Source organism: Panthera pardus, unplaced genomic scaffold (genome assembly GCF_024362965.1).
Source record: "Panthera pardus isolate Hobbes unplaced genomic scaffold, ASM2436296v1 HiC_scaffold_11, whole genome shotgun sequence".
Lineage (NCBI taxonomy): Eukaryota > Metazoa > Chordata > Mammalia > Carnivora > Felidae > Panthera > Panthera pardus.
Genome location: NW_026526666.1, coordinates 87,645,943 through 87,660,201, shown reverse-complemented (window position 1 = coordinate 87,660,201; position 14,259 = coordinate 87,645,943). Strand labels below are relative to the sequence as shown.

The 14,259-nt window shown below is 55.4% G+C and overlaps 1 protein-coding gene across 4 annotated transcripts in view; it reads left to right on the top strand.

Annotated features, from left to right (window-relative positions):
* LDLRAP1 (low density lipoprotein receptor adaptor protein 1) overlaps positions 1 to 14,259 on the top strand; it is a 23,118-nt gene extending 8,859 nt beyond the window's left edge. For 3 of the 4 annotated variants that reach the window (XM_019461847.2, XM_019461850.2, XM_019461849.2), the window contains exons 2-9: positions 586 to 728; positions 1,577 to 1,689; positions 3,639 to 3,753; positions 9,480 to 9,552; positions 9,948 to 10,034; positions 10,580 to 10,710; positions 12,167 to 12,201; positions 13,769 to 14,259. In XM_019461847.2, coding sequence (XP_019317392.1) covers positions 586 to 728; positions 1,577 to 1,689; positions 3,639 to 3,753; positions 9,480 to 9,552; positions 9,948 to 10,034; positions 10,580 to 10,710; positions 12,167 to 12,201; positions 13,769 to 13,913 — 842 coding nt within the window. In that variant the 3' untranslated portion in view covers positions 13,914 to 14,259. The remainder of the gene's footprint in view (positions 1 to 585; positions 729 to 1,576; positions 1,690 to 3,638; positions 3,754 to 9,479; positions 9,553 to 9,947; positions 10,035 to 10,579; positions 10,711 to 12,166; positions 12,202 to 13,768) is intronic. The other variant, XM_019461848.2, reaches the window with a different exon arrangement.

Sequence of the window (14,259 nt, the reverse complement as noted above, 5' to 3'; positions counted from 1 at the left end):
AGAAATCACCCCCTCCCCACCACAACCGCACCTCTCTTCCTCTCTGTGGCTATGCAGAGCAGGCTGGGGCCATGGAACCACCCGGGTTTGAGTTCTGTTCTGACTCCGGCCCTTTACTCACTGTACGTGGACTTTGTCTGATGACTTTGCCTCGCTGAGCCTCAGTTTCCTAATCTGTAAGGTGAGGATAAAATCCATCTCACAGGATTGTATGAAAGATTCAGGAAGAAAATAGCATAGTTTGCTCTCAGCAAGTTTGTGTTAAAGAGTTTGAACTTGAAAATACGGGTTCCGATTTTGGCTCTTGTACTTGCTGGCTCAGTGGACTCGGTTGGGTGATTTCACCTCCCTGGGCCTCAGTGTCTTTGTAAGTGGGTATGATAAAAGTGTCCTTCCTCATAGGTTGTCCTAAGGATTAATGAGAATATTTTACGTAAGACTACTTGCCACGGTGCTTGGTGGGTTATTCCTTTATTATAGATAAAAAGTAATGATAGATGGACGACCCCAGTGCGCCTTGCTAGGTCTTCCTAGGAAATGCGGGCCGGGAGGACAGGGTCTGAGGCCTGTCCCCGTCCTGCCCAGAGCTGCCAGAGAACTGGACGGACACTCGGGAGACACTGCTCGAGGGGATGCTCTTCAGCCTCAAGTACCTGGGCATGACGCTGGTGGAGCAGCCCAAGGGCGAGGAGCTGTCGGCTGCTGCCGTCAAGAGGATTGTGGCCACGGTGAGCCCCGATCAGGGTGGGGGAGCCGTGAGCCAAGGGCCACCTTCTTCCTGGGGTGCCACTCATCCCCTGCTCATTCCCCTGATTGGATGCGTCTGAGCTGTTCTTGCCCTGAGTCCCCTTGCATCTGGCCTAGGGACTCTGGTAGACAGGAGCCACTGGGCTTGTGGGGTCAGGGTCAGTGTCCTCCTCTCCCGTTGTTGTGGCCATGGCCCCTCCTAGTCTCCCCTCCCCCCAACTCGGGTCCCCTGCCTGAGGGTTAGTGACTTAGTGCAAGGAGTAGTGGGGAGGTTGCTGTCACCCAACCACTTGCCCTGTGGCCCGAGAGACAGGGTTAGCCCACCAGAGACCAGATCTCCCCACTCCCTTACTCCCCCTCCTGAGTAAACGTGGCCTAGAAATGCTCTTCCCTTGGTGGTCTCAGACCCCTCAGCTCAGACCCTCACAGGTGCAGTGGGTAGAGTGGAGAGTCCCCAGGAGTGATCCTGCTGGGTTGAGATAGCCCACTCAGCACTCAGAGCCTGAAGTCCCTCCTAGCTGTATGTCCTTGGGCAGGTCCCTTGACCTCTCTGAGTTCATTTATTTCCTCCTCGGCGGGGAGCTCTGTTGCCTATAAGATGACTCAAGTTCCAGTGTCTGGCAGACAGTGGGTACTTAATGAACAGCAGTTGTCCCTGTGTTTAGTAGAAGAGAGCATTGTTGACTAATGTCTTCCCCGGTTTGTCTGCTGTCTCTGAGACCTCACACGGGCCTCAGGTCTGGGACTTAGACCAGCTAGGTGTAGCCCATAAGAGCAGCTCCCAAGTGAGGCAGGCAGGCAGGCTTCTCTGACCCATGTCTGCCCCAAGGCAAAGGCCAGCGGGAAGAAGCTGCAGAAAGTGACTCTCAAGGTGTCACCACGGGGGATTATCCTGACCGACAACATCACCAACCAGCTCATTGAGAACGTGTCCATTTACAGGTATGCTCAGCATTGGCCACCCTCGCTCTGTGCCTTGGGGCGGTGGGTGGGGTGCCCTTCCTGCATCCATGCACCAGCACTTCCTGTCTGGGTGAACTTGGAGCCTCAGTTTCCTTGTGTGTATGTGGGGGAGGAGCCAGATCCCACCTCCCAGTGCTGTTAGGAAGTGCTGTGTACCCAGCCCCTGGCTCACAGCGGGTGCTCGGTTAAAAGGCAGCTGCTGCTGTCATTATTGCTGGTTGCAGCAGGCAGCTGAGGCCTAGTCAGGGCCAGGACCCTCCTCCCCACTCCCCTTCCGCAAGCATGCTGCTGAGTCAGGCTTGGAGCAGAGGGCTGCGGAGTCGCTGCCCTTCTCCTTCCGCTGTGAATATAGCTGCTCAGCTCTGGACATCTGGCCAGGCATTCAGGGAGGCCTCAAGGCAGAGTCCAAGGCCAGAGTATAAATGGTATGGGGGCAGGGGGGGTGGCCATTCTCAAGGAGACAGAGCCTAGCCCTTGGAACCTCAAGCTCTTCCCACTCCCTCTCTTGGCTGATCAGTTGTAGGATTTCAGCGCTGGAAGAGACAGTCCATTTTATAGATGGAGAAGCTGAGGCCCAGGGAATTGCCCAGGGCCCCACGGTGAGGTAGTAGCTGAGCTGGGAGCACCGAGGCTGGAGCTCTGTCCGGCAGGCTCCCAGCTGCCAGGCATTCCTCCACCCTCTTGCTTTGTCTCCAAGCAGGTGGTTCCATCCGCTGGAGCATAAGCAGTGTTGGGGGCGTTGAGGGTGGGGGTGTGTTGGAGGGTGTGGCTTTAGAGTTTCTGGCTGGCGTCTTCCTCTCACCTTTCTGACTCTGCTTGCCTCCTTTAACCAGGGGAGGCCTCAGCCTCTGCCCTCAAGGAGGGAATGGAGGGGAAGAAATAGGAGATTAGAGTGTTTCCCAAGAGGGCAGAGAAGAAGGGGCCTGTCTGAGGAAACCTGGGAAGGCCTCCCAGGGGAGGTGGCAGGAAGCTTGATCCCCTGAGATAAAGAAGAGGGAGCTGCTGGCCTGGGGGTCTTAAATGGTGCTGATCCCCATGTCCATGTCTGATTAAAGCTGGGGCCACACTGGGGAAAGAGTCTACTGAGCTCCTGTCCCACCTCTGGGCTGCCAGTTCCTCTCAGATTGAGATTCTCAGGATGAGCAGCCAGCAGGGAGGCAGCAGACTGGGGGTGGGGGGGGTGGTGGTGGGAGGGCAGGTTTTCCAAGAGGAGGGAGCTGCTCTGTGTTCCTCCTGGACCCAATGGGGCTCCTGGTCTGGCCGTCTTCACTCACCCTCGTGCTACTCCCAGCTCCTCCGCCTCTGCTCACAGCTCCGGGAGAATTTGCCAGCAGTCTCAGTCACCCTGGGAGAGAGGACCTAGAACTCCTCCGACCTCTGGGCAGGAGAGGAGGCCTGGTGCAGGGCATCAGTGGGCGGGGAAGTGTCCAGCTTCCCCTTCCCTGTCTAGTCAGCCCAAGCCCTGAAGGATTCCAGCCTCTGGAATCCTCAGGTGAATGCACATCTCAGCTCTGCCGCTAGCTTGGTGGTCTGAGACCGTAAGCTTCAGTTTTCTCATCTGAAAAGTGGGAATAATAATGGAGCCCATCTCGGGCAGCTCTGAGAATTAAATGAAGTGATATCTAGAAAGAAGGGCTTAGCTATTACCATTTTGAGGTGTGGCTCAGTGGGGGGCGGCGGGGGGAGGTGCCCTCAGTCTTTCCTTCTGCTCCTTCCTGCCTAGCGTGGGTACCCCCCCCCCCCGCCCCCCGATGCCATCAATGGCCCAGAATGCCAGGCCCAGAGGTCAAGGCCACATCTCCTGAGTTTTACCTTCAGGGAGTGGGATAGCAGGCTCTGGGGGACTCAGGGGAGATGCCCTATGGGGCATCCCGGGTGTGGTCAGGCCCCATGCCGGGATTTGGTGACACTTCCCACTTGCCTTTCAGGATCTCCTACTGCACAGCAGACAAGATGCACGACAAAGTGTTTGCGTACATCGCACAGAGCCAGCACAACGAGAATCTCGAGTGCCATGCCTTCCTCTGCACCAAGCGGAAAATGGTCAGTGCGGAGAGGCTGGGCCTAGGCAGGCTTTAGCTTTGCCTTGGCAGCCCTGCCCTTGGGGGCTCTGTGTGGTAGGGGAGGCAGGACCCAAAGATGGCATCACTTAACAGGAAGTGTGAAATCCCCCGGGACCCCAAGACCATGCTGAGAGCACTGAGTAAGGCCACAGCCCTGTCAGAGCGGGCTGCCCTAGGCGGTCAGCCTGGCCTGTGGGTGGTGACAGGCCCGTGGCCCCAGTGAGTGCCCTGGCACCTTCCTCTCTATAACATGAGTGATTGGATTTGAGATTTGGGTGGGGGGCGGTCTGTAGTATGGTCTGGGGGTGCAGGGTCTTGTAGGAATTAGTCCTTGGGGAATGGTGATCAGAGGGTCCCGGGAATGGCAAAGGGACCTGGCTTGCTGTAGCCAGAGCGGGGAGGGAAATGGCTATTTTTCGCATCTACGATGTGTCTCTTTCAGTGGTAGGCTTTAAGGGATCTTTTTGTTTAACCCTCTGTGAGGTGGCGGCTGTTACTGTCTTTATTGTTTTTATCTTTAATGAGGAAGCAGACTCACAGAGGTCAGCTGTTGCTGAAGATGACACAACCAGCTGGGCAGAGTGAGGGTTCAAACCCATGTTCTTCCCCTCCCGGCGCGACCGTGAGGAGCCACGAGCTCCCTGCCCCAGTTTCCAGGCTACTCCCTGGCCGTGTCCGGCTGAGATGGGTGGGGCCTCAGTGGTCTCTGGGCATTTGTCTTGAACTTTGGGACAAGCAGCCAGGCTGTGTCCACCTTTGGTGTTGGGGCTTTCGTTTTGGAGGCCCCTGAGGTCTGAGCATCTGCTCTGTGAGGAGGTTCCTGACATTTACTCGTTGAGTGTTGGCCTCCGTTGACCTCTGTGTACAGAGTCCAGAGCCCCAGTCCCCATGCCCAGTGGTCCTTGGAGCCAAGGAGACGGGATCCTCTCCCCTACCCCTCTCATCCAGGACTCGTCTAGGACATCACAGTCTTTAAGTGCCCCTCAGGCTTCCTGCTCTGCATCAGGGCCTGCTTGAGATATAGTATTAGTTTCCTATTGCTGTTGTGAGAAATCACAAACTTAGTGGTTTAAAACAACCTGGATTTATTCTGCTACAGTTCTGGAGGTCAGAAGTCTTAAGTGGGTCGGCAGGGTTGTGTTCCTTTTGGAGGCTCTAGGGAAGAACACACTTCCTTGCCTTTTTTTTTTTTTTTTTTTTTTTTATTTATTTTTTTGGGACAGAGAGAGACAGAGCATGAACGGGGGAGGGGCAGAGAGAGAGGGAGACACAGAATCGGAAACAGGCTCCAGGCTCCGAGCCATCAGCCCAGAGCCTGACGCGGGGCTCGAACTCACGGACTGCGAGATCGTGACCTGGCTGAAGTCGGACGCTTAACCGACTGCGCCACCCAGGCGCCCCATCCTTGCCTTTTTTAGTCTCTAGAGGCCACCATTCCTTGGTTCCGGGCCCCTTCTCCAACCTGAGAGCCAGCGGTGAAGCCCCTTCCAGTCTCCCTCCTGCTTCCATTGTCACATTGCCGTTTCTAGCTCTGACCCTCCTGCCTCCCTCTTACAAGGCCCCTTGCGATTGGGCCCTCTAGGGAATCCAGGATAATCCCCCTCCATCTCAAAGTCCTCCACTCAGTCACACCTGTAAAGTCCCTTTTGTGGTGCCAGGTAGCACTCAGAGGTTCCAGGGATTAGACATGGACATCTTTTGGGGCTGTGATTCACAGGTCTCGTGTAGGGAGCACTATGGGACAAGACCGATTAGGGTCTGATCCTGGCTGATGTGCTGTGTGACTGTGGATAAGACCCTGCCCTTCTGTGGGCTGCCCGCCCATCAGCAGAATGAAGAGGTCACCTCAGTGACCTCCAGGATTGTTCTGAAAGGCCCCTTTCTTTTGTGCACCTTGTTTCTTTCCTGCAGACTCAGTGTCGCCAGACACTCACCCGAGGCCTCGTGATGCCCCAGGTCCCTGAGCTACAGTGGCTTCTCCCATGACAGCCTTGTTGTCACAGTGACTCTTGGCTTTGTCTCTTATGAGGCCACACTGACTTAAAAATACAGGCTCATTACGTCTCCATTGTTTGTCTCTTCCTCTCCACTGACCAGAGCAGGCGCTGGGCTGGGGCAGCTGGCCCACGGCCACTGCTGCAGAATGTGGACCCTGGTGCGGAGGGGCTCTGAGCTGCAGAGGCTTCCTCTGGGAAGGGAAGGTCGGAGGCAAAAGAAAGCGGATGCTGGCCCAGCGGCTCAAGGGAGGCCTGCCCTCGGGCCAGAGGACTTTAGACAGGCCTGAACAAAATCACCCTGCCCCAGGCCAAGAGGCCAGTTATTGAGGAAAACAGCCTACCCGCTGCTTGGTGCTGACAACAGCGCCCTGATCCGGCAGAGGGAACGGCTCCTGCGGGCCGCCTGGGCCCAGGCTCTTCACTTTTCCCGGCACATTGTCCTCTGTGCCAGGGGCTGACTGGCTCGATCACAGCGTACCCATCCTTCCCCAGCTGGCCTTCCCCCTTCAGGGAGCCTCGGGGAAGCCCCTCAGCCCGCCCAGCCCAGGGCAGTGTACGGGCCACCTGATGCAGACGCGGTGTTCTTGTGCCCCTCCTAAGGCCCCAGCCGAGCGCAAGCTGGCAGGAGCCTGGCCACGTTGGAAATGCTGAGATTCTCAGGGCTTAGTGGACACATCTGAGAAGGAGGCAGAGGTGAAACGAGGGCCTCAGGTTCTGCAGCCCACCTGCTGACAAGCGTCACTTGTCACTCCACAGACGGCACTGCTGCCTGGCCCGGGGCTGAGCCCTGTGGTGGGCACTGGGGCCCCAGGGGATCGGCCATGGAGACACCAACAAGATGGTTGGGGGGGAAGAGCCAGGATTCAGTAACTGGGGGGCGTGGCTCTAGGGTGGAGGTTCTTAAGTCTCACTGGAGGTCCCTAAGACTTCCCAGAGCAGGAGACATTTTGAATCGAGCTTTGAGAGCTGAGTAATGAGTGGGAGTTTGCCGGCCAAGAGAAGGGGGGTCAGGGTGGTGAAAGGCCGCGTGCACCCCAGCACAGGAAGCAGCATGTGCAAAGACAGGTGCAGAATTAAATGGTAGGATTGGTGAGGTGAGGACTCCCATGTCACTGGAGCTGGGGTGTGGCAAAGCAGAGGCAGCCCGCCAGGGGGAACTTGAATTTGGATGCTGACATAGCCCTCATTGCTTTTGGCCGGCGGCCCACAGTCTCCACCTCCCCACTCTTTCTCGCCTGGCTGCCTGCATGAGTGAGAAGCTGTGGCCACCCGGGGTCGGGGGAAGGGGTTCCTTTCTGGGTCACCCACCGGTTCAGCTTAGCTCGGGCAGCATGCCACCAGGCCTCCCTCTCCCGGTGACTGCTGTTAGGCATGGCCAGGATGAGTTTCTCTACAAGGAAATGTTTCCATCTGCCCAGCTGGGAGGCCTCGGCCAGCACTGCAGCCTGCCTCTGGGTTCTGAAGTGAAGGTGGGGTTAGGGCTTCAGTGGGGGACCCAGGAATACAGTGCAGGTGGACTGACAGCAAGCAAGGTGACACCCCCTGATTCTACCCCGAGCAGGCGGGGGGCAGAGCTGCTCTCCCTCACGTGGGCACTGGCATTCCTCGGGTAATCCTTTTGTGCAGGATTTATGTTTCTGGGGCAGCAGGGCCATAAGGGACACGTGGCCCGACTTGGTGGGAGTACCAAGCTAGGATCTGGGATCCTGGGGGGTCCTGAGCTAGATAGACCTGGCCCCTTGAAGGAGCTAACAGCCTGGTTGCTGGGAACGAGACAGGGACATGAAACACTGGGTGTTAGAACCCAGTCCTGGTGAGAAGAACGCCACAGGCCAGAGGCATTCTGAGGAGGGCTGGGCTCACAGCCTGTGGAGTGAGGGAAGGCAGGCCTCCCGGGGGTTGGGGGGTGGGCAGGCCCTAGCAGTCCTTTCTTGTAATGCTGCCCCAGAGAGCCGGGCCCACCCCGCTCCCAGTCCCTGCCCAGCCTGGGCTTGCAGCCACCTGCACACATGTGCATCTCGGGTTATATTTGGTTTACTTACAGCTCAGGATTTCGGGGCAAAAGGGCGGGGATGTATGCAAATGAACAAGTTGATTTATGCAAAAACAGTATCAGGTTTGTGCCCGCAGATATCCTGGAGGCAAAAATCGGGGTGTTTCCATCTCCCTGCCACCTTAGGTGACCAGCCCTTTCCTGGGTGTATAGTGATTTGACTCTGGCTGCTAATCAGCCCATATTTTTAGTTCATGGGCAATTCTCAATGGTAACTGGGTCTATTAAACTTGATTCAGACGTGACAGCTTAAATTGTAAACAGCTGTGAAGAGTTTCATACTTAATTACCATATTTAGGTTTTTGCCATAAAGCGCCAGTACTTCCATCAAAAATGTAAATGACGGAGACATTCAAATGAGATTTTATACTTCGTGAAGTTTAATTGGCATGGATCAGTCAGCTTGTTTAAGGATTTTAAATTAAAAAAAAAAAAAAAGCGTTTTGAAGGCAGTAGCCACAGCTTCATTTCTCAATTAAACCAAGTTGTCTGGTGGATGGTATGAGAGTGGGTCTGAGACTGGTTAGGCCTGAACTTGTGCACTTGAAAGAATCTGGTGCTTTCTTCCCTAGGCCCAGGCTGTCAGACAGAAACTAGATGCCGCTTCCGGCTACAGCTGAGCTCTGGGGCTCCCGCTCCCAGAAGCCAGACTGTGATTAACCCTGAACTGGAAGCAGAGAGAGGAAGGGGCTGAGATGAATGCGGGCTGGGGCAGGTCCTGGCCAAGCGAGGCCTCAGGAGGCCTGCCCCTTGGGCAGATGGAGTGCAGCCAGCCTGTTGCACCTCTGGAGGGCTTTGGCCTGCTCTGGGGATCAGGGGTGTTTAGACTAGATTCTTGCCCTTGGGCAGCGGCCCAGATAGGGTGACACAGGCACGTGAACTGGTGACACTTCCATATGCATGATGCCAGAGAAAGGTAGGTGGAGCTGTGGGGCACCAGTGCTGGTGACCTGAGAGAGCTGGTGACGTCTGAGTCGGGTTCGAAGGGGTGGATGGGAGTTCCTCAGGGGTGAAAGGCCAAGATGTGGCCCCCTCTTACAGGTATATGGCGCTGAATGGTTTTGGTACCCTGACACAGGTACACATTGACATTTTGCTCCTGTCAGGCAATGTACAAGCCTCCTCCTCCCTTTTTTGGGATCCAGTTGTAAGTCCCTCCAACCCAGCATAGGGCTAACCAGAGTGTAACCTTTGCTTCTGACTGTGGCTCATTCAGGCAGTGACTGGGCCCTTTCCAGTTCTGGCTTTTCTGTTCTCTGATTTCAAGGACTCAGTTTCTGTGTGAAGTCCTCAGGTAATTAGGGAGGGCTCTTGGAGGAAGTAAGCCTCCTAGTTAATTGAATATAGGGAAGCCCAAAGGGAAGGGGAAAAGGTGGAGGTGAGCAGTCGTTGCAAAGGTTGGGAATGGAATAGAGGTGGGAGCCGTGGCTGGGCTACAGGTGCTGAACCTGGGGCCCCCAGCTGCCTGGAGTGGTTCTGGCCTCATTACACCCCAGGCTGCTTTGGTGACCTGGGCGGGGCCAGGACTCTGCTTTTGCCTGTCTGGAAGTTCAGAGCCTTGAAGGAGCGGAGCCTCAGCCTCCGGGCCTACATTTCTCACTTGCTGTTACCTGCCTGACCTGTACCCCTCCCCCACCCCGCTTCCTGTTTTTCAGGCCCAGGCTGTCACCCTCACAGTAGCCCAGGCCTTCAAAGTTGCCTTTGAGTTTTGGCAGGTGTCCAAGGAAGGTGAGCCTTGTTCAGGGACACTGTGGTGGGTGGGGGTGGAGCTGGGGAAGCTGACAGAGTAGAGAGGAGTTGGCGGGAGGGGGGGAGGGGGTGGGGTGGGTGGTAAAGTCCCTGGAGTCCAGGCCTGACTCTCCACTTCATCAGCTGCCTGGTTGGTGACTTCGGACAGGTCCCTTCACCTCTGTGAGTCCCTGTTCCCCCTGTGAAGAAATGGGAACAGCTGTCCCCCCCCCCCCCCCCCCCCGCCCCCAGGGTGATTGTGAGGATTAAGTCTACAGAGTTTCTCTCCTCTCTGCTGGAGATCTAATGCCTGCCCCCTGAGAGTGGCCGCAGACCTCCCCTGCCCAGCGGGTGCTGGGAGTGGGGCTCCAACGCCCTGTGCCTTGGTCCCACAGAGAAGGAGAAGAGGGAGAAAGCCAGCCAAGAAGGAGGGGACGTCCTGGGTGGGGGCCTCCGTGACAACACCCCATCGTTGAAGAGCTGTGAGTCCTGGGCAGGGGGTGGGGCCAGAATCAGCTGCATGTCTCTGGGTCTGCCCTTCATCCTGAGGGCCCCCCTCCCTCCTGGGCTGGGGCAAACCCTTGGTTTTTTATTTGTGTTTTATTGTTAAATAAATAATACATGTTCATTATAGATAAATTAGAACATGTTGTTAGAAGGGAAGATTGCTCATTTTGGTGCATGTTCTTGCAAATATGTTCCTGTGCAGCTATATAAATGTATGTATACATCTCTCTGTATACATTTAACATCTTATTATGTGATCGCTTAAAAAAAACTTAACACCTGTTGCGAATGTAAAAGTTTCAACCTAAAATGTTAGTTGGGTAGAGGTTCTCACCGTCCAGCTGCTTCGGGAGGTGCCCAGGTGGGGCTCTGGGTGGTCTGCTTGATAGGCCTGGGAAGGCCATGCCTGAGGAGGGAGTCAAGACCACAACAGCCCAGGAGGCTCCAGGATCGGGCTGGGAGATGGGGCTTGGAAACAGGCGGTTCCTCCCACTGACACACCTGACTGGACCCCTCATAGTGGTTGCCACTGGGAACCTGCTGGACTTGGAAGAGACGGCCAAGGCCCCGCTGTCCACAGTCAGCGCTAATACCACTAACATGGATGAGGCACCGAGGCCTCAAGCCTTGAACAATAGCAGCGTTGTCTGGGTGAGTGGTCATGTGGCCTGGGGACCCCATAGGGATCTCACAGCGAGCCTCAGCCTGATCCTGGTTGAGGCCTAAGGCTGCTCCAGGACCTGGGCCCTGGCACGCATGACTTCAGTCCTCTGGGCGGGCCAGACCCAGCCCAGCAGTGCCCAGGCCCAGGGTGGGGGGCAAACAATGTCCCCTTTGAACTCAGGGCTGCCTCCCCAGCAGGCTTGGCTCCCAGCACAGCTGTCTCCTCACAATGGCCAGCCTCTTGGTCTGAGCGTCCATAGTCGGCCCACCACAGGACCAGCTAAAGGCTCCCTTGTTCTTGGTGTGGGCACAGTTTGCTCCTGACACCCGTCCCCGCCCCACCATCTAAAGGAGGAGTCTGAGGCCTGGCGGTCAGCAGTTGGCCTCTGACTCGCTCTGTGACTCCAGGCAAGCCCCCTGACCTCTCTGTGTCTCAACTTTTTCATCCCTTCAATAAAGATGATGACCTCTGCCTGCAGAGTCTCCCAGAGGAACCTGGGTTGTTTTTTTTTTTTTTATCAAAAGTGAAAAATTTTTTTCGTCTGAAAATAATTTTAGAACTACAAAAAAGTTGTAAAAATAGTACAAAACATTCCTGTTCACCCTTCATCCAAATTCTCCAAATGTCAGCATCTAACATCACTGCGTTACAGTGATCAAAATCATTAACATCAATCTGATAGTGTTACGTAATCTACAGGCCATAGTCACATTTCTCCACGTGTCCCCCCCCACCGCCTCCCCGTGTCCTTTTCCTCATCTAGAATCCATTGCAGAATCGTTATTTTGCCATGTCTGTTTAATTTTAAAGAATCTGGAATGTTGGCAGACTTGAAAACTCATATCCTGGTCCCTGTTGGGGGCCACCTGTAGGCACCGCGAACCTGTTCTCTGCTGCCTGGGATCCACCCTTGGCACCCACCCATCCGCTCAGGGAGGCTGCAGGGAGCCCTTGCCAGTGTTTTCCCACCTAGGCTCTGGGATTCCTGCCATCATTTAATCCCTCATGAGCTTGGAATTCTGGCATGGCTCTTGGAAGTGGATGAAAGCAAGAACACCGTCTTCCCTACCCTCTTGCTCTTGGAACTTGAAAGCCATAGACCTCATCCAATCCAACCCACTCATTTTACGGAAGGAAAAGCTGAGTCCCAAAGAGGAGCTGCAACTTGCCCAAGGTGTCACTCGACTAGTGGCAGAGCTGGGAATTGTACCCACCCAATTGTGCTCTTTTTCCTGTTCCGCATCCCAGGTTTGAGTCCCTGGGTTGAGATGCACGTGGCAGTCGCCAGGTGGGGGGTCTGCCTGTGCCTCTTTCCCCAGGCACCCGCCAGACCCCTATGCTTGTGTCCAGAGTCCCTGTGGCTTATCCAGGGCTGGGACACCCTGGCTGTGAGCATGTGTTCCCCCACTGAGGGTTCATATCTCCTGCTTTGTTTTCCCCAAGGAGCTGGATGACGGCCTGGATGAAGCATTTTCAAGGTAACGTTAGCTGGGCTCCTCGTGCTGGGGAAGGAGGTGTGGGCTGCTCTCCGGGGTCCTTTGCCTGTCTGAGAACATGAACTCTGATCTTCTCCAGAGCAAAAATCTCAACTCGGATACTTCCAGGGATGGGGAACTCACTATCCGGGGTTGCCCGTGTCTGCTAAAAAGCTCCTGCTATTGAATCAAAAGCTATTCCTTGTGGCTTCTCTACCACAGCCTGAGCTGAACTGAACACTCCGCAGCTCAGGCTGATTTCCTCGCCCTGCACCTGGTGTAGCCTTCAGAACCTGGCTTTTTGCAGGCTTTGTTCCCTCCAGAGGTTCTGCAGTTGTGGAAAGGGGCAGGGAGGGGGCAATGCTTAATTAAGCCTGTAGAGCGATACACAGAGGAGGGATGTCAGGCACAGCAAGGAGGTATTTTGGTCTTGCCTGAGGGTGGTGGCATTTCCCCATCTTCCCAGGGGCCCTCCCTGTAGCCATGACTACCTTCAGCTTGGGGACATGGCACTGAGAAGGCTGGGCTGAAGAGAGGCCTGGGCAGCTCAGGGTTCTGAGCACTGGGCCTGGGCAGTCAGGACCCCCTGTCTCCCTGGGGACCCTGGGCAGCCCCCTGCAGCCCTCTGCTTCCTCCCCAGCCCCTTCCTGCTGGAGCCTGGTAGATACCCCTCGGCGCAGCCCAGGGAAGAGTGGGGAGGAGGGGGTCAGCACGGTTGGCCCTTTCGTGGAGGCAAAGGCATTCTTTTCACTGTCCTCCCTGCTTCACTAACTTCACTAACTGACTGCAACCCCCTCATTTTAAGAAAATCTTCCGTTCGCTTTTTCCAGATTACTTAAGTATCATGTGCCCTTTATTAACAACCTCAAAAATCAGCAGAGCATTAAACAGGAAAGAACACCATCCTATAATCCCACAGCCCAGACTTTTGGGCTTAATTCACGCTAATCCTATACATATACACTTTTTTTTTCTTTTTCTTTTTTCTTTTTTCTTTTTTTTTTTTTTTTTTGGCATTGATCAGCTCATGGTATTTGCATTTGGGGATCCCGATTTTCACCTAACGTTGACATACCAGGAGTGTTTCCCCAGGCTGTTAACAACTCCTTGTAAACACCTCATTTGTTCACTACTCCCTCATGTGCTTCTAAGGACCTGAGTCGTAATTTACTTAACTCCCCCCTGTTCTTTGGATGTTTGGGTTCTCTTCCTTTTTAAGTCTGTGTTTTGAACAGCACTGTATTGAACACAGTTCTAGCCAGTAGTCTCCTAGTTGAACCGCCTCCGTCCCGCACATGCCCCTCACTGACCTCGCCAGCACGGCCCTTCCCTGCCCTTTCCTGGTGGAGCCAGGGGTGTGGAGCCCCTCTCTCCGTGGCGGGAATGCCACTGCCCCCCCAGTGTTCTGAGCCATTAGCCCTCAAGGGTAGACTCCGGTCAGAGGCTCCACCTCTCCTGACATCCTGGGGTTTCCCTTCTGGCCCCGGTGTCCTGGCCTTCTCACTCTGACCCTGCTCAGGCCCCGCCAGCCCCTTCGGGGACCCTCGGCTCACACAGCTCTGCCTTCCAGGCTTGCCCAGTCTCGGACGAACCCTCAGGTCCTGGACACTGGATTGACAGCACAGGACATCCATTACGCCCAGTGCCTCTCACCTGTCGACTGGGACAAGCCTGACAGCAGCGGCGCCGAGCAGGATGACCTCTTCAGCTTCTGAGGTCCCGGGGCTGGCGGGACACGTGACAGACCAAAGCCTCTTGTGGCGGGGGTGGGGGGGGCAGCTCCAGGGCCCCCAACCACCCTCTTCCGGTTGGCAGCACCGTTGGCCTGCAAATCAAAGCCGCGTCCGGTCAAGCAGGGGGAAAGGAAAAGTTGTTTTTTTTTTTTTTTGCCACACTCTTATCCTAAGAACTGAAGGATGCCTTGAATATTTATTCAGCGACTCCTGGTTCACCTCAGAAGCCAGTTTTGCATCAGGCACAAGAGCAGTGTTTTAACCAGCTTTTTGCCCTGTCCTGAGAAAGCTCTGCTCTGCTGTGGGTATCAGGACGGTGACCAAAGCA